Source organism: Rana temporaria, chromosome 4, assembly GCF_905171775.1.
Source record: "Rana temporaria chromosome 4, aRanTem1.1, whole genome shotgun sequence".
NCBI classification, from domain to species: domain Eukaryota; kingdom Metazoa; phylum Chordata; class Amphibia; order Anura; family Ranidae; genus Rana; species Rana temporaria.
In genome coordinates this window covers 34,620,649-34,641,494 of record NC_053492.1, presented here as the reverse complement: position 1 = coordinate 34,641,494, position 20,846 = coordinate 34,620,649, and the positions used below count along the sequence as shown (strand labels likewise).

Genomic DNA, 20,846 nt, shown 5'->3' with positions numbered 1-20,846 from the left:
ATCTTTTGCAGGTGGTAGGAGGCCCGTAGTATTTTTGGTTCTGCTGACACAGGAGGTGCGGACCCCTTTTTCAGTTCCACCAGAGCTTCGGTGAACTGTCGGTTCATCTCCTGCTGGGCAGCGTATTGTGCTGCAGCGGCCTCTGCGACTTGGCGGTGTTGTGCTGCAGCGGCCTCTGCGACTTGGCGGTGTTGTGCTGCAGCGGCCTCTGCGACTTGGCGGTTTATCTCCTGCTGGGCAGCCTTTTGTGCTGCAGCGGCCTCTGTGACTTGGCGGTTGGTTTCCTGCTGGGCTGCATTGGCCTGTAGCAGGGCCTTTAACATTTCTTCCATTTTCAGAAAAGTGCCCGCTGAATCCACTAAGTGTGGGAGATTAGCTTGTGGGGATCACCTTTTCTGAATCATAGTCCGCAAGCAGGCACTTTCTTTTTAAGTCTGGCGGATGCCAGGTTTTATTTAAAAGGTTTGCAGGTTAAAAAATAAAGAAAACAATAAATTAAATCCTTGCCATCCGGCGCTAACTAAACAAATAGTCTCCTCTCTATACAGTGCAGGGCTGGTCCCCGTCACCCACAAAACATGCAGTAAAGCAAACCTTTCTTTAGTCCAACACTCAGCGCTCCCTTCACTCAGGTCCCTTCCTGAGTCTCAAAGCCAGAGACCTGTTGTGCTCTCTTCCTGGTCTTTTAAAGTCCAGCTGATTGTGGACTCCAGTGGACCCAAACATCCGGACCGGAACCCTAGCCAGGCCCAGAGGCTGTAAAACCCGGGCCGGATTCTGGTTCAGTCTCTCATAATAGAACGTATGCGAGGTGAAATGTACCTATGATCATGTATCGCACCTCGCATACCGTCACAATGTGCAATGCCTTATTGTTATGTATCACCGCCTTTATGGCGGCATGTTATGGCTCTGTAAACATCTGGCCCGTGCCTCGTTTTCCGTTGATATTCACCTTCTTCTTTTTTTCCTTAAAATTACATATGACAGTATCTGTGTAAATGATCTATATCCTGATACAGACACCTTTGGTGTTAAATGTCTTTTTTCCCCCCTTTCTTTTACTTAAACTACCTGTTTGAGTTAGTAATCAATTTTTACCTGTATGATAGATATATATATATATATATATATATATATATATATATATATATATATATATCTATATATACATATACATATATATTTTTATTCGTACATTTATCCATTCATATATATTTCATTAACATTTTCATGTTTTATGAACTTTACTCTTTATATGGAATTTATCGGGTTTGCATCATGAGACATCTACAGTTCACTATACAAAAGAGAATAACCTATTTCTCTGGTATTCATACTTCTGTATATTTTATACTGATTTTTATTCATATGTTTTCCATCTGTCCTTCTACAACTCTATATTGCGGTATTTCACCGCTTTTACGTCTTTCATTCACTATTTGATTTTCGTCATTAGCATATATAAGAAATATCTATCTCATCTTCACCATTCTTTGCAATGTGTGTCTATGTTTATTAGGCCACTATGTATTCACATATATCAACATATTCGCTCCCCCTCTTTGTTTCTGGATAAATAATTGCCAACACATTATTGATCTACAATACACCTCCCCCGATCATGATTTATGACCGGGATGGGGTTTTTCTGCACACGTTTATCACCTTAGACACTAACACTCATGTCCATGTATACATGTAGATGTATTTTTAATACACACTCCCTGGCATTTGTCATTAACCAAGCAGTTCCAGAGACGGAGCCTTTTTTTTACACTTATTTTTATATTCATAATGAATTCTACTTTCATTTTCACTGACACATATTATTCTATTTTTACTTTTATTATATATCCTATGTGTATATATAACTTCCTATCGATCTTCACGATTTTTATTTTCATTTTCACATCCATTGCTTTGTATAATCATTTGATAGCATTTCATTGTATTATGTTTCTTTACACTTTCACTTACTCACTCATGCACATTGAGTTTACGTATATATATTTATGTTGATTATTGTTGTATTTTGGACTTTTTGGAATTTTCTCCACATATATTTTTTGGTATGCACAGGTGGGCTGTGACTCTATATTGGCCTTAGGTGTGTCCTGTTACCATAGGCCCCTCCTAGCCAATTACCAATAGAGGTCACATGTCCCCCTTTGATCTCTATATATATCAAACAGTTTTATTGCATGTTGGCCATGAATAAGCACTGATTTTGTGCGAAACGTCGGCTGTTCCCCTGTTCCTGTTGTTGTGATCTGGTGATGTATCTGCTGTTCATTTAATAAAAGACAACCTGTACGGTTTTTGGAGTGCGGCCATCCATCCTTCATCTATCTTTTATCCTTGCCTAGTGCACTGCCAGCACCCTTGGAATCCTGTATTAGTGTGTGACCGTATAGTAGACCCACCTGGAGCGGTGACTTTCTTTCTTCTATCTTCTGTATTATGTCTATACCTCTGCTATGCAGTCTCTGACTATTTTAATGAAGTTCTTTGAGTTAGGCTCAGACAAAGCAATCAAAGCATATTTTATAGGTAACAAGGAAGCATGGGTTTTGTTTAACCACATCGCTTAAGCCCCTCCCACTGCTAGACGCTTGACCACGCACACAATTTACTGTGACGTTACGCGCCGCATGTCTTTTTACTCCTCCAGTGTCCCTCATTCTGAAGTTAAAAATTTGGGAGGTATTCACAACACAGCAACCCCTCACAGTCTGCCTAACAAGGTTCCTCCTCACCTTATATCCTGAAGATGTCCCCTGTGGATGTCCCCCTTCTTGAATTTGCCCAGAATTTCCATTCAACAACGTATTCATCTGGAAACAAAAAATATATATATATATATATATATATATATACAGCAAAGCCGAATACAAGCTACAAAAAACTGACAGAAATTTCTCGCGCACATTTCAAGCATTGTCAGGATTTATAGTGGACTTTTTAAATTATCTGATGCTCGGTCCACTTTAAAACCTGCATTTTGCACACTTGGACTTGACCTGTTATTTTCTAGTGAACTTATTTTTACATTAATAAAAAAGTATTGAAGAAGGACAAAAAAATGGAAAACAAAGTTTGATTTGCTGTCTTGTGATTTATTTAGTTCATTCAAAAATTATTTAAAAAAAAATGTTTTTTTTAGGAGATGATTTCAGACTTATTGCAAGTGCAGGTGTAATGAGGTGTTATGCCGCATACACACGATCATTTTTCGGGTTGTAAAAAATTACTTTTTTTTTAATGTCATCAAAAACGATTGTGTGTGGGCTTCAGAGCATTTTTTGGGTTCTGAAAAACGGGCAAAAAAAAATACGAACATGCTCTATTTTTTCACGACGTAAAAAATGGTCGTGTGTGGGCTTTAATGACGTGAAAAATCTGCGCATGCTCAGAAGCAAGTTATGAGACGGGATCGCTCGTTCTGGTAAAACTACCGTTCGCAATGGAGTAAGCACATTCATCACGCTGTAACAGACATAAAAGCGCAAATTGTCTTTTACTAACACAAAATCAGCTAATGCAGCTCAAAGGGTGGCGTCATCCGAATGGAACTTCCCCTTTATAGTGCCGTCGTATGTGTTGTACGTCACCGCGCTGTGCTAGAGCATTTTTTTTTCTCACGATCGTGTGTAGGCAACGCCGTTTTAATGATCGGGATGAAAAAAACTTTGTTTTTTCTACAGCCTGAAAAACATCGTTTTTTACAACCCGAAAAATGATCGCGTGTACGCGGCCTAAGTCTCACATTGTTTCCTTATAGTGAGATTTTGTTGTAGTTTTTACTTTCTCCCACTGGAGTCCTGCTCAAGAGAAGTAATTTTCTTTTTGTTCTCTCTTTTAATGGGAAGTCAGTCATGGCACCAGTGTGTCTTCTGCTATGGACTACAGGCGCCATTTTGGGAGAGCCTGTGCCTGTTGTTCCCTTGAGATTTTGGCATCCATCCTTGAAATAAAGAGGGCATATATCACCCCTGCTTGTTCGTTCATATTATATTTCCTGTACACTTACTTGTACCCGAGTGTCATCGACATAATTCTCCTGTTCGCCACTATGGTACATGTTTGCGGATGTACGCACCGCGCTCGTCTGCGGATCATCGATCTGTACCAACCAGGATGAAAGACACATTTGAGTTCAATACAAATATTTTTTCAAATGTTCAATATGTTAATGACAATACTGGTGCGCCTCGTAATATTAAGAGGAAAATATATTTTTTATGTTTATGTTTCTAATGAACAGATACTGAGAATTACCCCCAAAATACAGGACAAGAGAAGTGGAATTGTGCAGAGTCCATACATACAAAATAAGAACAGATACTGAGAATTACACCCAGCATACAGGACAAGAGAGGTGTTGCTGTGCAGAGTCCATACATACAGAATAGGAACAGATACTGAGAATTACACCCAGCATACAGGACAAGAGAAGTATTACTGTGCAGAGTCCATACATACAGAATAAGAACAGATACTGAGAATCACACCCAACATACATGACAAGAGAAGTATTACTGTGCAGAGTCCATACATACAGAATAAGAACAGATACTGAGAATTACACCCAACATACATGACAAGAGAAGTATGAGGCCCCATACACACCATAGAATCTATCCGCAGATAAATCCCATCAAATGGGTTTCTGCGGATAGATCCTATGGTGTGTACACGCCAACGGATATTTATCCGCAGATAAATCTCCCCTGGGATGGATTCCAGCAGATGGATATTTGCTGACATGCACAACAAATCCATCTGCTGGAATCCATTCCAACGGATGGATCCGCTCGTCTGTACAGACTTACCGGATCCATCCGTCTAAAGGGATTCCCCGCACGCGTCGTAATGATTTGACGCATGCGTGGAATTCCTTATATGACAGCGTCGCGCCCGTCGCCGCGTCATAATAGCGGCGACGGCGCGACACGTCATCGGCAGAGGATTTCAGCGCGGATTTCAATGCGATGGTGTGTACACGCCATCGCATAGAAATCCTCTGAAATCCTCGAGAGGATTTATCCGCGGATACGGTCCGCTGGACCGTATCTGCGGATAAATCCTCTCGTGTGTATGGGGCCTCACTGTGCAGAGTCCATACATACAGAATAAGAACAGATACTGAGAATTACACCCAACATACATGACAAGAGAAGTATTACTGTGCAGAGTCCATACATACAGAATAAGAACAGATACTGAGAATTACACCCAACATACATGACAAGAGAAGTATTACTGTGCAGAGTCCATACATACATAATAAGAACAGATACTGAGAGTTACACCCAGCATACAGGACAAGAGAAGTGGTACTGTGCAGAGTCCATACATACAGAATAAGAACAGATACTGAGAATTACACCCAACATACAGGACAAGAGAAGTATTACTGTGCAGAGTCCATACATACAGAATAGGAACAGATACTGAGTTAGGCCCCATACACACGAGAGAATTTATCCGCGGATACGGTCCAGCGGACCGTTTCCACGGATAAATCCTCTCAAAGATTTCCGCAGATTTCGATGCGATGGAGTGTACACACCATCGCATTGAAATCCGCGCGGAAATCCTCTGGCGATGACGTGTCGCGCCGTCGCCGCGATTATGACGCGGCGACGGCGCGACGCTGTCATATGAGGAATTCCACGCATGCGTCAAATCATTACGACGCGTGCGGGGAATCCCTTTGGACGGATGGATCCGGTAAGTCTGTACAGACGAGCGGATCCATCCGTTGGAATGGATTCCAGCAGATGGATTTGTTGTGCATCTCAGCAAATATCCGATCTGCTGGAATCCATCCCAGAGGAGATTTCTCCGCGGAAACAGATCCGCTGGCGTGTACACACCATAGAATCTATCCGCAGAAACCCATTTGCTGGGATTTATCTGCGGATGGATTCTATCGTGTGTATGGGGCCTTACACACAACATACATGACAAGAGAAGTATTACTGTGCAGAGTCCATACATACAGAATAATAACAGATACTGAGAATTACACCCAGCATACAGGACAAGAGAAGTATTACTGTGCAGAGTCCATACATACAGAATAATAACAGATACTGAGAATTACACCCAGCATACAGGACAAGAGAAGTATTACTGTGCAGAGTCCATACATACAGAATAAGAACAGATACTGAGAATTACACCCAGCATACAGGACAAGAGAAGTATTACTGTGCAGAGTCCATACATACAGAATAGGAACAGATACTGAGAATTTTACCCAACACAGGAGGACAAATTATAAAAGAGAAACTAAATTGAGCTTCGGTTAATCCTGAGACTTGCTGCCACATCCCAAACTAATTTGAGAAAACAGAAAGAACCCCAAGGGATAGTGCGGGCAGGAAGCCAAAACAGGATACCGTGAAAGAGTACAAAAAGTATGTAAAAGTATAAATTTAATTTGATTATAAAACAGATAAATATTTAAAAGCAATTGTGGAACAGCATAATTCAAAATATAGGTACTAGGGGCCAGATTCAGGTACCTGCGCCGCGGCGTAACGTATCCCGTTTACGTTACACTGCCGCAAGTTTTCAGCGTAAGTGCTTGATTCACAAAGCACTTGCCTGTAAACTTACGGCGGTGTAACGTAAACGCGTCCGGCGCAAGCCCGCCTAATTCAAATGGGGCGTGTACCATTTAAATTAGGCGCGCTCCCGTGCCGGACGTACTGTGCATGCTCCGTTTTGAAATTCTCGCTGTGCTTTGCGCGAAGTGACGTAATTTTTTTGAACGGCGACGTGCGTAAGGTACTTTCGTATTCCCGGACGTCTTACGCAAAAAAAAAAATTTTGAAATTCGACGCGGGAACGACGGCCATACTTTAACATGGCTCGTCTAAAGTTAAGCAATGTAAAAACAGGCATAACTTTGCGACGGGAAAAAATGACTAGCGGCGATGTACTGAACGCGAAAACCTTCTTGGATCGCCGTAAAAGCTCATTTGCATACCCGACGCTGGAAAACGACGCAAACTCCACCCAGCGGCGGCCGAAGTATTGCAGCCTAAGATCCGAAGGCGTACGAAGCCGTAAGCCTGTCAGATCTTAGCCAAAAGCCGTCGTATCTTGTTTGTGAATCACAAATTAAGATACGACGCGGCAAATTTGTAGATGCTCTGGCGTATCTCTTCTGTGAATCTGGCCCTAGCTGTATCTATATTTTGAATTATGCTGTTCCACAATTGCTTTTAAATATTTATCTGTTTTATAATCAAATAAAATTTATACTTTTACATACTTTTTGTACTCTTTCACGGTATCCAATTTTGGCTTCCTGCCCGCACTATCCCTTGTTTTTTTTTCTGTTTTCTCAACACAGAGCACAAGAGAAGTAGTACTGTGCAGAGTCCATACATACAGAATAGGAACATATACTGAGAGTTACACACAACATACAGGACAGAGAAGTAGTACTGTGCAGAGTCCATACATACAGAATAGGAACATATACTGAGAATTACACCCAGCATACAGGACAGAGAAGTAGTACTGTGCAGAGTCCATACATACAGAATAGGAACAGATACTGAGAATTACACCCAACATACAGGACAAGAGAAGTATTACTGTGCAGAGTCCATACATACAGAATAGGAACAGATACTGAGAATTACACCCAGCATACAGGACAAGAGAAGTATTACTGTGCAGAGTCCATACATACAGAATAGGAACAGATACTGAGAATTACACCCAGCATACAGGACAAGAGAAGTATTACTGTGCAGAGTCCATACATACAGAATAGGAACAGATACTGAGAATTACACCCAACATACAGGACAAGAGAAGTATTACTGTGCAGAGTCCATACATACAGAATAGGAACAGATACTGAGAATTACACCCAACATACAGGACAAGAGAAGTATTACTGTGCAGAGTCCATACATACAGAATAGGAACAGATACTGAGAATTACACCCAGCATACAGGACAAGAGAAGTATTACTGTGCAGAGTCCATACATACAGAATAGGAACAGATACTGAGAATTACACCCAGCACACAGGACAAGAGAAGTAGTACTGTGCAGAGTCCATACATACAGAATAGGAACAGATACTGAGAATTACACCCAGCATACAGGACAAGAGAAGTAGTACTGTGCAGAGTTCATACATACAGAATAGGAACAGATACTGAGAATTATGCCGCGTACACACCATCACTTTATGTGATGAAAAAAAATGACGTTTTTAAAAACGTCACTTTAATTGACCGTGTGTGGGGGAAAACGTCGTTTTATGTCTTCTAAAAAACGACCAAAAAAAATAAGCATGCTTCAATTTTATGTGTCGTTTTTCAAAACGTCAACTTTTACTTCACAGAAATTGACCGTGTGTAGCAAAAACGTCGTTTAAAACGACGTTTTTTCACCCGCGCATGCCCAGAAGCTACTTATGAAGCGAGCTTCAATGGAAAAAAGTGGTGGAACGTAACCTCACTTTGCTAGAACATTGTGAGAAAAACGATGGTGTGTAGGCAACTTCGTCTTTGAAAATTGAAGTTTCAAAAACGTCATTTTTTACTTCACAGAAAATGTCGTTTTTTTACATCACATAAAGTGATGGTGTGTACGCGGCATTACACGCAGGATACAGGACAAGAGAAGTATTACTGTGCAGAGTCCATACATACAGAATAGGAACAGATACTGAGAATTACACCCAGCATACAGGACAAGAGAAGTATTACTGTGCAGAGTCCATACATACATAATAAGAACAGATACTGAGAATTACACCTCACATACGGGACAAGAGAAGTAGTACTGTGAAGAGTCCAAACATACAGAATAAGAACAGCACTGTGGTTGCATGGTCTCATTTACATGACACAGGGGTCCTGTTGCGGCTGCGAAGCATATCACCCACAGTGTGTGTACAACCCCCTCAGGTGACTGCTGTATTAGGTTAAGGGGGGGGAATGGTGGGAGGTAAAACCACAGATTAACCACTTATATTTTACCCCCCTCCCCCCCCGGCCATATACAGTATGAGCTATGAGAGAACAGATAATCAGCCTTTTAATGAGAAGCCAAGTTTACTTACCCATGTCTTGCTACTATCCACGGCTCCCTGTTCCCCATCCAGTTCTCTAGGTGTGGGGGGCTGGGTGCCCCCATTTTCCAGCTTCTGGTCCCTTGGTGCAGAGGATCGGTTCTGATTTGTTGATTCCTCTTGCGTTGCGGACATTTCAGAGCAGTTCATTTGTAGAGTCGATGAGCCTGAGCTGTTCTCTCCTGAAGTACTGAGCACTGAATGAAGAGTCTGCAGTCAATGGAATTCTTCAGAGCAAGTAAGCCCTTCCCATCTCTGACGACGTATCCACCCCTTTAACCCTTTTACTCTTTTTAGAACAGGGAGATGGAAGAAGAGCTTGCTCTGTCCACTCCACGCATCGACCTGGTATTGCAGTACCTCCAGGACCGGTGCACCCCTTTCTTACGCAGTGTCAAAAAACAGATTTGAATGGAAAATCATCCAACTTGTCTTGCTTGTTTGTAAAGTTGTGTCTTTTTGCTCTCAATGTTTCTTGCTTAACCTCGGCTCCTTGCAATAAACTGGCATTTAACCCTTGTGTCTTTGTCTTCATTGCTTCTTGTCACTTTCTTGGGGGGAAGGAAGGAAGAAGTTTTTTTTGCTGCTCGCCAAATGACACTCTATCAAGTTACCTATTCAGGAACACCTAGATTTAGTCAGTGCACCAATTTCGACAAGACAGCTAGTGTTCTACTCCCTCGCTCTCCTAAGGCCCAACAGGAAGCCTTCAATAGCAGTGACCAACCACCCTGTCTGTCAAACAAGTGGGCTGAATTTGCTCCATTGCTGTGTGCCTTGCTGCAGCAGCTAGCTTGAAAATTCTGCTGAGGCAAGGTTTTTTACTTTTTATCTGGAGGATCCCTTAGTCTTTGACTCCCTCTAGTGGCCCTCGTTTTTTGTCCACGTTATGTTAACTAGGAGGCGGGCCCATGCAAATCATTTCCCTCGTTAAACGTGCACGAAGAGCACCTGAATCTGTGCAATTCTTGGTTTGGGATGACTGAAGGTCATGACTGAGCTCCAGCAGTGTTGGGCAGGTGTCAAAAAAGTGTGGATTGGCCAGTAGACAGGGGATTGGGCCTGTAAGCCAGCGACGCCCGTCTGGCTGCGTATTCAAACCTCCGGAAAGCCCAGACTGGGGGGAAGAGTGAGTGCTGGGTACAGGCAAACGGGCAACTCTCAGCGAGCCCTCCGGTGGGGCCGGAAAGCCGCTCGCTCGGAACAGAGAATAATTGGGTTATCGCTTCTCGGCCTTTTGGCTAAGATCAAGTGTAGTCTCGACTGCCTGATTCTTGGTCAAGAGGTGTCTGGGGTACCCGGAGGTCGGCCTTGGGGGGAGCATCCCTTTTCGGAGGGCCCCCCCTTGCTGCTATTGGCCCGAGGCTTAGTCCCCAGACAACGAGAGGCTGACCCACCTTTCCTTTGTGGTCTGTGTGTGGTATTATGGTACCAGGATGGTGGTGGGAGCTCCTGATGCCCCCAACACAATTAGGCTGGTGGTAACCGAGCAGAAAAGGGCGGATGTTGGTCTGCATTTTGTACAGAAGACCGTGTTTGAGGAACTTTTTGGGATTGCACGGGAGAGTATCCTTTGCGTGCAATGTTTTCCATCCAGTGGTTTTTATGATGTAACCTTTTGGACGAAAGCAGATATGCAGACATGTTGGCTGAGACAAACGGAGAAGGCTGGAGATCCGATCCTGGAGGGTATGACCTTTTTGTGCAGCGAGATCAAGACACGTGTGCCCCTGACGGTGCACATGTATAATCCTTTTGTGAAGGACGAGGAAATTAGAGTTTTTCTTTTGCGTTATTTTGAGTTTGTGTCGGCAGGGTCAAAGCAAACCAATATTTTTGGTACTTTCAAAGGACATATGAAATTTTGGGTCCAGTTTAAGAGGGATTTGGCAGGAATTGGCGGGGTTAGACACCCACCACAGGCTTTTTCCATAGGGCCAAATAGGGGCTACCTATGGTATCCCGGGCAGCCTGTTTTCTGTAGGTTCTGTTTCTCCTTCGGCCATACCAAGGAGGACTGCCAAGCAGGACAGGTCTGTCGCAATTGTTTCAGAACCACCCATAAAACAGCCGAGTGTCCTGAAGGGAAAAAATGTCACCTATGTGGGGGTGAGGACCACCTGACAAGGGCATGCCCCCAGATGTCTCGCACCAACAGGGCGAAAGAAATGCCGGGACCAAGTAATCCGGCAAAGGAGGGAGGTGCTGCGCCTGTGATCTCCTATGCGGATGCCATGAAAGGGAGTAAGCGGTCCAATGATCCCCTGGAGGCCTTGGGTCAGGCTATTGCTGACCTTGCCGGGTATGGGTCACAAGGTCCAGAGTAGGGTTGCCACCTCATCCCTTTAAACCCGAACACATATTAATTACACAGGTTCTGTGGCTGATTAAGGTGGTAATTAAACTCACTTGTTGCCTTTCCTGCATTAAATTAGCCTCAGAACCTGTGTAATTCATATGTGTTCGGGTTTAAAGGGATGAGGTGGCAACCCTAGTCCGGAGCCTGGATTGCTCCCTGATGAGGCCGGGGCGGGTAGGGTCTCCTCAAATGGAGGTGTGCCTGATAACCTTGCGGCTGAGGGAGAGCAGCAGGCGGATGGAGATGGTGAGTGAGGTCCCGTTGAAGGTGTGGAGGAGGATTTGGACCAGGACTCTGGGGAGCAAAAAGTAGCGGGCTCCGAGTCATTGTCCTCCTCACAGGCTATTGGGGAATTCTCAAGTGATGCGGAGCCTTCACCGACTGGGCCGGACACTGAGGCAGGTGGTTCAGAGGAGTCCTTTACCAGGAGAACCTTCAGGCCGTCATGGGGTACCGTAGGAGCTCTAGGATGAAGGAGTTGGAGGCCAAGATGGTGGGTGTCCTAAAAAATAAGAAAAAGGGGACGTGGAAGGTTAAGAGTGACAGTAATTTTGATCATTTTTGGTTTGCTTTGACCCTGCCTTTTTTTCCTTTTAGTTTTAGGCTTTCTCGCTCAGTGTGCGCAGCATAAAATCTGAATTGTATTTTGAGGGAGGGGGATGGGCGTGGGGTGCTGGTGGGAGTGGGGGAGGGGAGGTGGATGAAAAATATGGTGAAGGTTTAAGGGATATATTTTTGTTTCATTTAAGTTTAGTTGCCTTGCTATGTTTTTTTTTTTCTAATATATGCCTTTTTGTCTTTCAGGGTTCGGAGAAGGGCAAGCAAGAAGGGATAGTAAAGGATTGAGCTATGTTTTTGTAGGGATAGGGTTGAGGGAAAGAATACTTTTTTTGTTTTTTGCATATGTAAATAAGGGTGGTTGTGGAAAATTTGTTGGGATTTTTTGTTTCTTTGTTGTTATCAATATTCATGTTTTTGATATTTTTTGGAAACTGTTCATGTTTTGATATTTTGGGGGGCCGGCTGTATTTTGTTTGCCAAGTTGGAATTGTTTTTTGGGTGGAAGGGAGCCTATTTTGGTGTTGGGGGATGAATTATATTATGAGGGAGGGGGATGGGTGTGGTGCTGGTGGGAGTGGGGGAGGGGAGGTGGATGATTTGGGGAAGAGCTAAGGGATATATTTTGTTTTTATTTAAGTTTAGTTGCCTTGTTATATTGTTTTTTCTAATATATGCCATTTTGTCTTTCAGGGTTCGGAGAAGGCCAAGCATGAAGGGATAGGAAAGGATTGAGCTATGTTTTTGTAGGGATAGGGTTGAGGGAAGAATGCATTTTTGTTTTTTGCATATGTAAATAAGGGTGGTTGTGGGAATTTTGTTGGGATTTTTTGTTCTTTTGTTATAAATATTCATGTTTTTGATATTTTTGGGAAAATGTTTATTTTGGAAAATATTATGTTGTAAATATTCTTTTGAGAAAATGCTTTTATACTATGTTTGTATCTGTTGAAATTTTAAATAAAAGAATTTAAAAAAATCTGTTCTTATCAGTTTAATATCTGAAACTTCCCCTATCTGGGGACCATATATTAAATGGATTTTTAGAACAGGGAGCTTGCTCTGTCCACTCCACGCATCGACCTGGTATTGCAGTACCTCCAGGACCGGTGCACCCCTTTCTTACGCAGTGTCAAAAAACAGATTTGAATGGAAAATCATCCAACTTGTTTGTGTTGTGTCTGTGGTCCAGGGATGCAATGCCATCCCTGGCCAGCAGTTGGCCCAGAGGGGTGTTGGCAGAGTAAGCCAATCAGAGAAGCTTTTTCCCTCGCGAGGCGTACTGGAGGGGAGTATATCTGTGACAGGTGTCATGTGTTCTAAAATCTTCTTTGCAGGGTCCCCGTTCCAGGTGCAGCATCCACCTTCAGGGTGCGTGCATCCATGGACCCCGCCGGCGTGGCCCACCTGGCCATAATTGCAGACTACTTGGAACCTCATCCGGAGGTCCAAGGGGACCCCAGTGACTTGCTGGGTTCCCGGTTCTATTGAAAGGATCCCAGGCTGGGTGGCGTTCGATTGGGGAGTCGGTTTGAGGAGGACCCGGAGGCAGGTTGTCCAACAGAGTCTGAACGAACCAATTGGGGATCTGGTGACCAGAGTACTGACAGGTATGTTTGCTGTCATCTGGTGACCAATGCAGAAATCTACTGGGAGGATTCGCTCCATTTATCTACCTAGCTCAGTCATTGTAATTGGCCTGTGGCGGAGGCCCTAGAGCCGGGTCTGTGAGAGAGGCCTGTTCCTCCCAGAAATCCTAAGTGACATCTCGGCTGCCGGGCTTAAAAAAACGGGTCTATCCGGGGGGCACTTTACCCACTCAGTTGGAGTGGCGACGAGTTACAAATTGGTACTATACAGAGCAGTACTGACTGCTCCATTTAATATCCAGGCCTGATACTGCAAGGTTCGCTCTCTCTTTCTTCATCAACTTTGTCCTTCCCAATTTATGTTGATGTTGGCCGTGTTGGCCTGGAAAATAAAGCATTGGAAAAAACCTTTATTCACTGTCTGGACCTTCGCTCACTGTTTGTTTCTACAACTGCACCCCTGGGCCATATCAAGGTAACTGTCAGGAATGCTGGTAGATCAGACTGTGTGACCGCACAGAGGAACCAAACAAGGTGAGTAGTGAAATAAAAGGTGTTTATTTACAAATGTGTGAACCACCAGTGCACAATAAAACGACAAACAGTATGTACAAATAAAGGGGAATACCGTATTCATAAACGAGCCAAGCCAAGGTCATACACATGGGAGGTCAGTAGATGGGTAAGGATGGGGACAGGAATCAGGACACAGGGAGGACAAGTCCAGGCAGGGATCAAGGATCAGGATCAGGTCCAGAAATCAGGGTCAAATACAAGCTCAGGTCCAGGAGGTATGACGATACCAGGGCGAGGAGTGATTACACACGCCGGGTATTTATAGAGGCGTGCTGATTGCATTCAGGTCACACCTGAACGCAGGAAGGGCTGTGTGCTCCACACTGCTAAGAACGCCCCGCTGGTGGACGCCAGTACTGCAGCCCAAGGATAACATAGCAGTAACACCAGCAGGGGGAACCTTCCCTGACAGTACCCCCCCCCAAAGGAGCGGCCTCCGGACGCTCCAATTAGATGTTGCTGGGGAAAGTCCGTGGTGTCAAGCTGGGCAGCAGATAAAGTCACATCAGGTTGGGCCGGATGAAAGTCCATGACTTTTAACAGGGCAAAGTGCAGCTCAAGCTGGGCAGCGGGTACAGAAATCTTAAGTTGGGCAAAAAGTACATCAAGCTGGGATGCAGATAGGGGCAAATCAAGCTGGGCAGCAGACTCCGGGTCGTCGAGCTGGGCAGCAGGCTCCGGGTCGTCGAGCTGGGCAGCAGGCTCCGGGTCGTCGAGCTGGGCAGCAGGCTCCGGGACGTCGAGCTGGGCAGCAGGCTCCGGGACGTCGAGCTGGGCAGCAGGCTCCGGGTCGTCGAGCTGGGCAGCAGGCTCCGGGTCGTCGAGCTGGGCAGCAGGCTCCGGGACGTCGAGCTGGGCAGCAGGCTCCGGGACGTCGAGCTGGGCAGCAGGCTCCGGGACGTCGAGCTGGGCAGCAGGCTCCGGGTCGTCGAGCTGGGCAGCAGGCTCCGGGACGTCGATCTGGACAGCAAAATCTGGGTCGTCGAGCTGGGCAGCGGGCAGGGACACCTCAGACTGGGCAGCGGATGGCACTGAAACAGGCAGGGCAGATGGCACTGAAACAGGCAGGGCAGATGGCACTGAAACAGCAACTTCAGGCTGGCAAACTGGCACAGCAACTTCAGGCTGGCAAACTGGCACAGCAACTTCAGGCTGGCAAACTGGCACAGCAACTTCAGGCTGGCAAACTGGCACAGCAACTTCAGGCTGGCAAACTGGCACAGCAACTTTAGGCTGGCAAACTGGCACAGCAACTTTAGGCTGGCAAACTGGCACAGCAACTTCAGGCTGGCAAACTGGCACAGGAACTTCAGGTTGGCAAACTGGCACAGGAACTTCAGGCTGGCATACAGGATCAGGCTGGCAAACTGGCCGCATAGCAGGTAGAGGTTTGGCAGAATCAGGTTCAGCTGGCATGCAAGCAGACTGGAGCAGGTTGGTTGGTGTGGAGACAGGTTGGGTTGTATGCAGGATAGGTACAGGGAGCAGAGACTGGATATTGGTATCTGGTGGGAAGCAGTGTATACTGAGCTTTGACTGGGGTTGCCATTGGTGATGGACAGATGGATATTTGGGGAGGTGAGTGGTTAATGGCAGGGCTGGAAACAGGTGGTTTGGCAGAAATCAGGAGATCTGACCATGCCTGCAGCACAGGCTGAACAAAAGCAGATTCACACACACCTTGCCTAATCAGAGACTGCACTGAACTAATGCACTCAGACAACTTCTGCTGGGAACAAGAGGAATAATGTTCATCAAAAGAAACTGGATCATCCTCTAATAACCATATCAAGGATTCAACTTGGTCATGACTGAAGGGGGGAGAGAAATCATCACTACCATCTGGGATAAATGACAGAGCTGGCTTTACACACAACCGAATTAATGCCTGAACATCATCATAAGACATATAACCCTGATCCACCATGGAATGGGCTGATCGGATGGCTTCCATCAGCTGGTCACTTGTCCATCCCTCAAAAACCTGGCGACAATATTCCTCATCCTCCTCTGCCAGCAGAGAATAGTAAATGATTTCATTGAAATCCATGTTTAGAGCCACACACTACACCAGTATGGTTCCTCAAAGCAATCACGTCTGATCAAGGGATGGCCCTGGTATACTGTCAGGAATGCTGGTAGATCAGACTGTGTGACCGCACAGAGGAACCAAACAAGGTGAGTAGTGAAATAAAAGGTGTTTATTTACAAATGTGTGAACCACCAGTGCACAATAAAACGACAAACAGTATGTACAAATAAAGGGGAATACCGTATTCATAAACGAGCCAAGCCAAGGTCATACACATGGGAGGTCAGTAGATGGGTAAGGATGGGGACAGGAATCAGGACACAGGGAGGACAAGTCCAGGCAGGGATCAAGGATCAGGATCAGGTCCAGAAATCAGGGTCAAATACAAGCTCAGGTCCAGGAGGTATGACGATACCAGGGCGAGGAGTGATTACACACGCCGGGTATTTATAGAGGCGTGCTGATTGCATTCAGGTCACACCTGAACGCAGGAAGGGCTGTGTGCTCCACACTGCTAAGAACGCCCCGCTGGTGGACGCCAGTACTGCAGCCCAAGGATAACATAGCAGTAACACCAGCAGGGGGAACCTTCCCTGACAGTAACTCAACATGCCAATCCCAAAAACAAACCAGCGGCTCCTGCGGGGGTAGCGCTACAGGCGGAACTGTGTCTGCTGAGAAACGCCTATCACGGAAGGGACCAGGAGGAGACCGCGAGTTTTAAACAATGAATGGACACCCGCAGCCTGTCAATTTCAGGTACACTGACATAGAGCTGCACGATTAATCGTAAATTAATCGCAATCTCGATTCACCCCCCCCCCCCCCCCCCGACGATCTCCAGGCCAGATGACCCGCGATTTTCGGGTGCGGCCATAGGAAAGTCCCTGGCTTCGGCCTAGCTCCGGAGCGCGGCCATCTTGGTACACCCGGCGGCGGCTGTCTCGTCAGGAAGTGACGTTTCGTCTCCGCCATCTTGCTCCACCCCACACTCCTGTACAGTAATGTTAGTTAGAAGGGGGGCAAGCGGACATCTTGTTACACCCAACAGTAATAACTTTCACAGTTATTTTTCAACACAAAACAGAGCTTATATGCTTATATGCTTAAATAAAGTATATGAAAATCTGACAGGCTGTTTCCATGTTAAATTTTAAAAGCAGCAGCAAACCTCACATTCTTGCTAATGGGACAGAATACCTCTGATTTTCACATTTAGTTAAATGTGAAAATCAGAGTTGTTCTTTCACATTAGCAAGCGTGAGGTCAGCAGGTTTGCTGCAGCTTTTAAAATGTAACATGGAAACAGCCTGTCAGATTTACATATACTTTATTTAAGCACATAAGCTCCGTTTTGTGTTGAAAATAACTTTAAAGTGGTAGTATACTCTGTACTACCACTTTTACCTACAGGTAAGCCTATAATAAGGCTAACCTGTAGGTATAAAAAATATCTCCTAAACCTAAACCCCTCGCAATGCGCTGCTGACTGCATCGGCGCATGCGCAGCGGGGATCCTTGGCTAAAGGCCCGGCAGCCACCGGACCTTGCCGGCAAGAAGTCTCCCGTGCGTGACAACATCGACACTCAAGCCACTCACAGCGCGGGAGCGGCGATACCCGGAAGATGACATCTCCCTCGGCGTGGACCAGGTAAGTTCCCTACGACTCGTTCCAAGGTAAGTATTTCATAATGAGCTAGTATGCGGTGCATAGCTCATTATGGCTTTCAGGTAGGTTTAAAAAAAAAAAAAACAAGAACGGGGCTTACTACCACATTAAATAAAAAAAAATTGAGAATCGTGAGAGAATCGTGATCTTCATTTTATGGAAAAAAAACTTTATTCACTGTCTGGACCTTCGCTCACTGTTTGTTTCTACAATTGCACCCCTGGGCCATATCAAGGTAACTCAATATGCCGATCCCAAAAACAAACCAGCGGCTCCTGCGGGGGTAGCGCTACAGGCGATACAGAATCGCGATTCTCATTTTTCCCAGAATCGTGCAGCCCTACACTGACAACAGGCACAGTGAGCATGGGCACAGTGACAATTGGCACAGTGAGGATGGGCACAGTGAGGATGGGCACAGTGAGGTTGGGCACAGTGAGGTTGCAATGGGCACAGTGAGGCGTGCAAATGGGCATTGTTGACCCTCTTTTCCCCTTACAGTAGCTGCTGCATTCTCACCCTAGGCTTATACTCGAGTTAATACGTTTTCCCATTTTTTTGTGGTAAAATTAGGTGCCTCTGTTTATATTCGGGTCGGCTTATACTCGAGTATATACGGTAAATGTTTTTTGAATGAATCCTGTCTGCCTCAGAAAGGAGAAGTGAGAGTGATGAAACATGGAAACTTAAAGTTAAGTTTGCAATAACATGCGGTATGATGTGTATAATTTCATATTATGGCAAGTTTTCCTGGCACATGCCCAGCCCACAGCTCTTCACACAGAAATCTGATAGGACTGTCATTGCAACATCAAATATTATAAAGACTTGGGGTATCATCTACTGAAAACAGTGGGAAGGGAAGAGGCATGGTATCCAAGCTGTACAGTTACAGTAACAAGATCGTATTTCAGTGACTAATATGTCTGGATTCCAGGCAAGCCCAACACGTGATTCTATACGTCTTGAGACGCAAAAGCTTTTTTATTTTATTTTTTTCACAAGAAGGAGCTTATTTATTTTTACATATATATTTAATTTTAAATTTAATGTGTAGGATGTGCCTGCTTTCGAGAGCAAATAGGATTGAAAATGAATGAAAAAGCACTCGAAAACTATATGGATAAGACTATTATCTTCTCATAAGGTATTTTTTTTATTTTTATTTTATTTTTTGGTTTTTTTTATTTTTGTCTTTTGGGCCATACTTATCATTTTTGACAGGATGTTTGATTTTTCAAGATATATGTTATTATGTTGCAAAATTATAACGTATATGTTTTATTCTAGAATAGTGAGACCCGTTTTTTCCTTTTCCAACGATCCCTGAATGTGTCCTGACGAAACATGTGAAAACAGTGAAACATGTTGACGCACAGGGGCTCATTTTCTATCATGTATTTTATATATATGCTTTTTTAATTCTTTCAAATGTTTTTATGTACCATGTACTTTTTTCAATAAATATTGTAATATTTTTGTACACCTTTCATTATTCATTGTGCCTTTAACCACTTAAAGGGGTTGTAAAGGATTTATTTTTTCCCCTAAATAGCTTCCTTTACCTTAGTGCAGTCCTCACTCACTTACCTCATCCTTCAATTTTGCTTTTAAATGTCCTTATTTCTTCTGAGAAATCCTCACTTCCTGTTCTTCTGTCTGTAACTACACACAGTAATGGGAGGCTTTCTCCCTGGTGTGAAAAAAAGCCTCTTGAGGGGGGAAGGGGTGAGCAGGCAAGTCAGGACACTCTCTACTTTGCAGATAGAGAAAGGAGCTGTGTGTTAGTGGGCGTCCTGATACTCCTGTTTGCCCCCTCCCCCCTCAAGAGGAGGGGAAGAAAGCCTTGCATTACTGTGTTGAGTTACAGACAGAAGAACAGGAAGTGAGGATTTCTCAGAAGAAATAAGGACATTTAAAAGCAAAATGGAAGGATGAGGTAGGTGAAGGAGGACTGCACTAAGGTACAGGAAGCTATTTAGGGAAAAAAACATTTCCTTTACAACCCCTTTAAGTGAGTGAGTGAGAAACTTGTATAGCGCAACACATGCAAACTGAATCGCCTCTGGGCGCTTAGTATCCATTCCCTGAGTAAACTTTTTTTCCCTCAGAAAAGATGGGTTTTGAACTTTCTTCTGAAGGCCAAGTAGTTCACCTCTAATCGGATGCTGGTTGGTAGAGCGTTCCAAAGTCTAAGTCCTTGGACTGCAAATCTTCGTTCTCCTTTGGACTTGTATCTGGTTTTGGGTATCTGGAGTAGATTTTGGTTGGTGGATCGCAGAACGCGATTGGGGTTGTGAGCTTTTAGTTTTTCGCATAGATATTGGGGGGCATTTCCTTGAACACACTTATGCGTTAGACAGAGTGCCTTAAAAGTGATTCTGTCTTTTACTGGCAACCAATGAAGGGATCTCAGTGAAGGTGAGATTGATTCCCATGTTTTTTTCCCAGTCACAAGTCGAGCCGCCGTATTTTGAACGACTTGTAGACGATTGATTTGGTATTTAGGGAGTCCGAGATAGAGGGCATTTGCATAGTCAAGTCTGGAGTTGATAATTGTTCCCACCACGACTGCTATGTCTTCTTTTGGGATAAAGAGAGTGAGTCTACGTAGGAGGCGCAGCAGATGGTGCGATCCGCTGACTACTGACCTTATTTGTGCATCCTTTGTCATGTAGGTGGCGAGAATGACTCCTAGACTTTTAGGGGTGATGATTTTTCCCAGAATGGGCGGGGGTGTCCATGTTGTTGTGGGGTGATTCTTTAGATTGGCGTGAAACAGGAGAAGTTCTTTTTTTGAACCGTTGAGTTTAAGATAACCCTTTGTCATCCAATTTTCTATTAAAGTAAGGCATTTCTCTAGTCCGAGATAATGATCCTTTTTGTTGCAGATGCGAAAATACAGTTGTGTGTCATCTGCATAAAAATGGTAATTGATGATTTCAA

General features: G+C 44.5%; 1 protein-coding gene, 1 non-coding gene and 1 pseudogene across 2 annotated transcripts in view; 2 read left to right on the top strand and 1 right to left on the bottom strand.

Moving 5' to 3' along the window:
• LOC120936106 (C-type lectin domain family 2 member D-like) overlaps positions 1–9,881 on the bottom strand; it is a 44,699-nt gene extending 34,818 nt beyond the window's left edge. The window contains exons 1-3 of the mRNA XM_040348223.1: positions 9,108–9,881; positions 4,034–4,126; positions 2,760–2,837 (exon numbers count right to left, since the gene is read on the bottom strand). Coding sequence (XP_040204157.1) covers positions 2,760–2,837; positions 4,034–4,126; positions 9,108–9,266 — 330 coding nt within the window. The 5' untranslated portion in view covers positions 9,267–9,881. The remainder of the gene's footprint in view (positions 1–2,759; positions 2,838–4,033; positions 4,127–9,107) is intronic.
• On the top strand, positions 9,368–9,498 carry LOC120938697 (annotated as a pseudogene).
• A 3,073-nt stretch (positions 9,882–12,954) lies between the features above and the next one.
• LOC120938658 lies at positions 12,955–13,153 on the top strand. The gene has a single exon (XR_005749197.1). It is a non-coding gene; the product is annotated as a U2 spliceosomal RNA (small nuclear RNA).
• Positions 13,154–20,846: the final 7,693 nt, after the last annotated feature.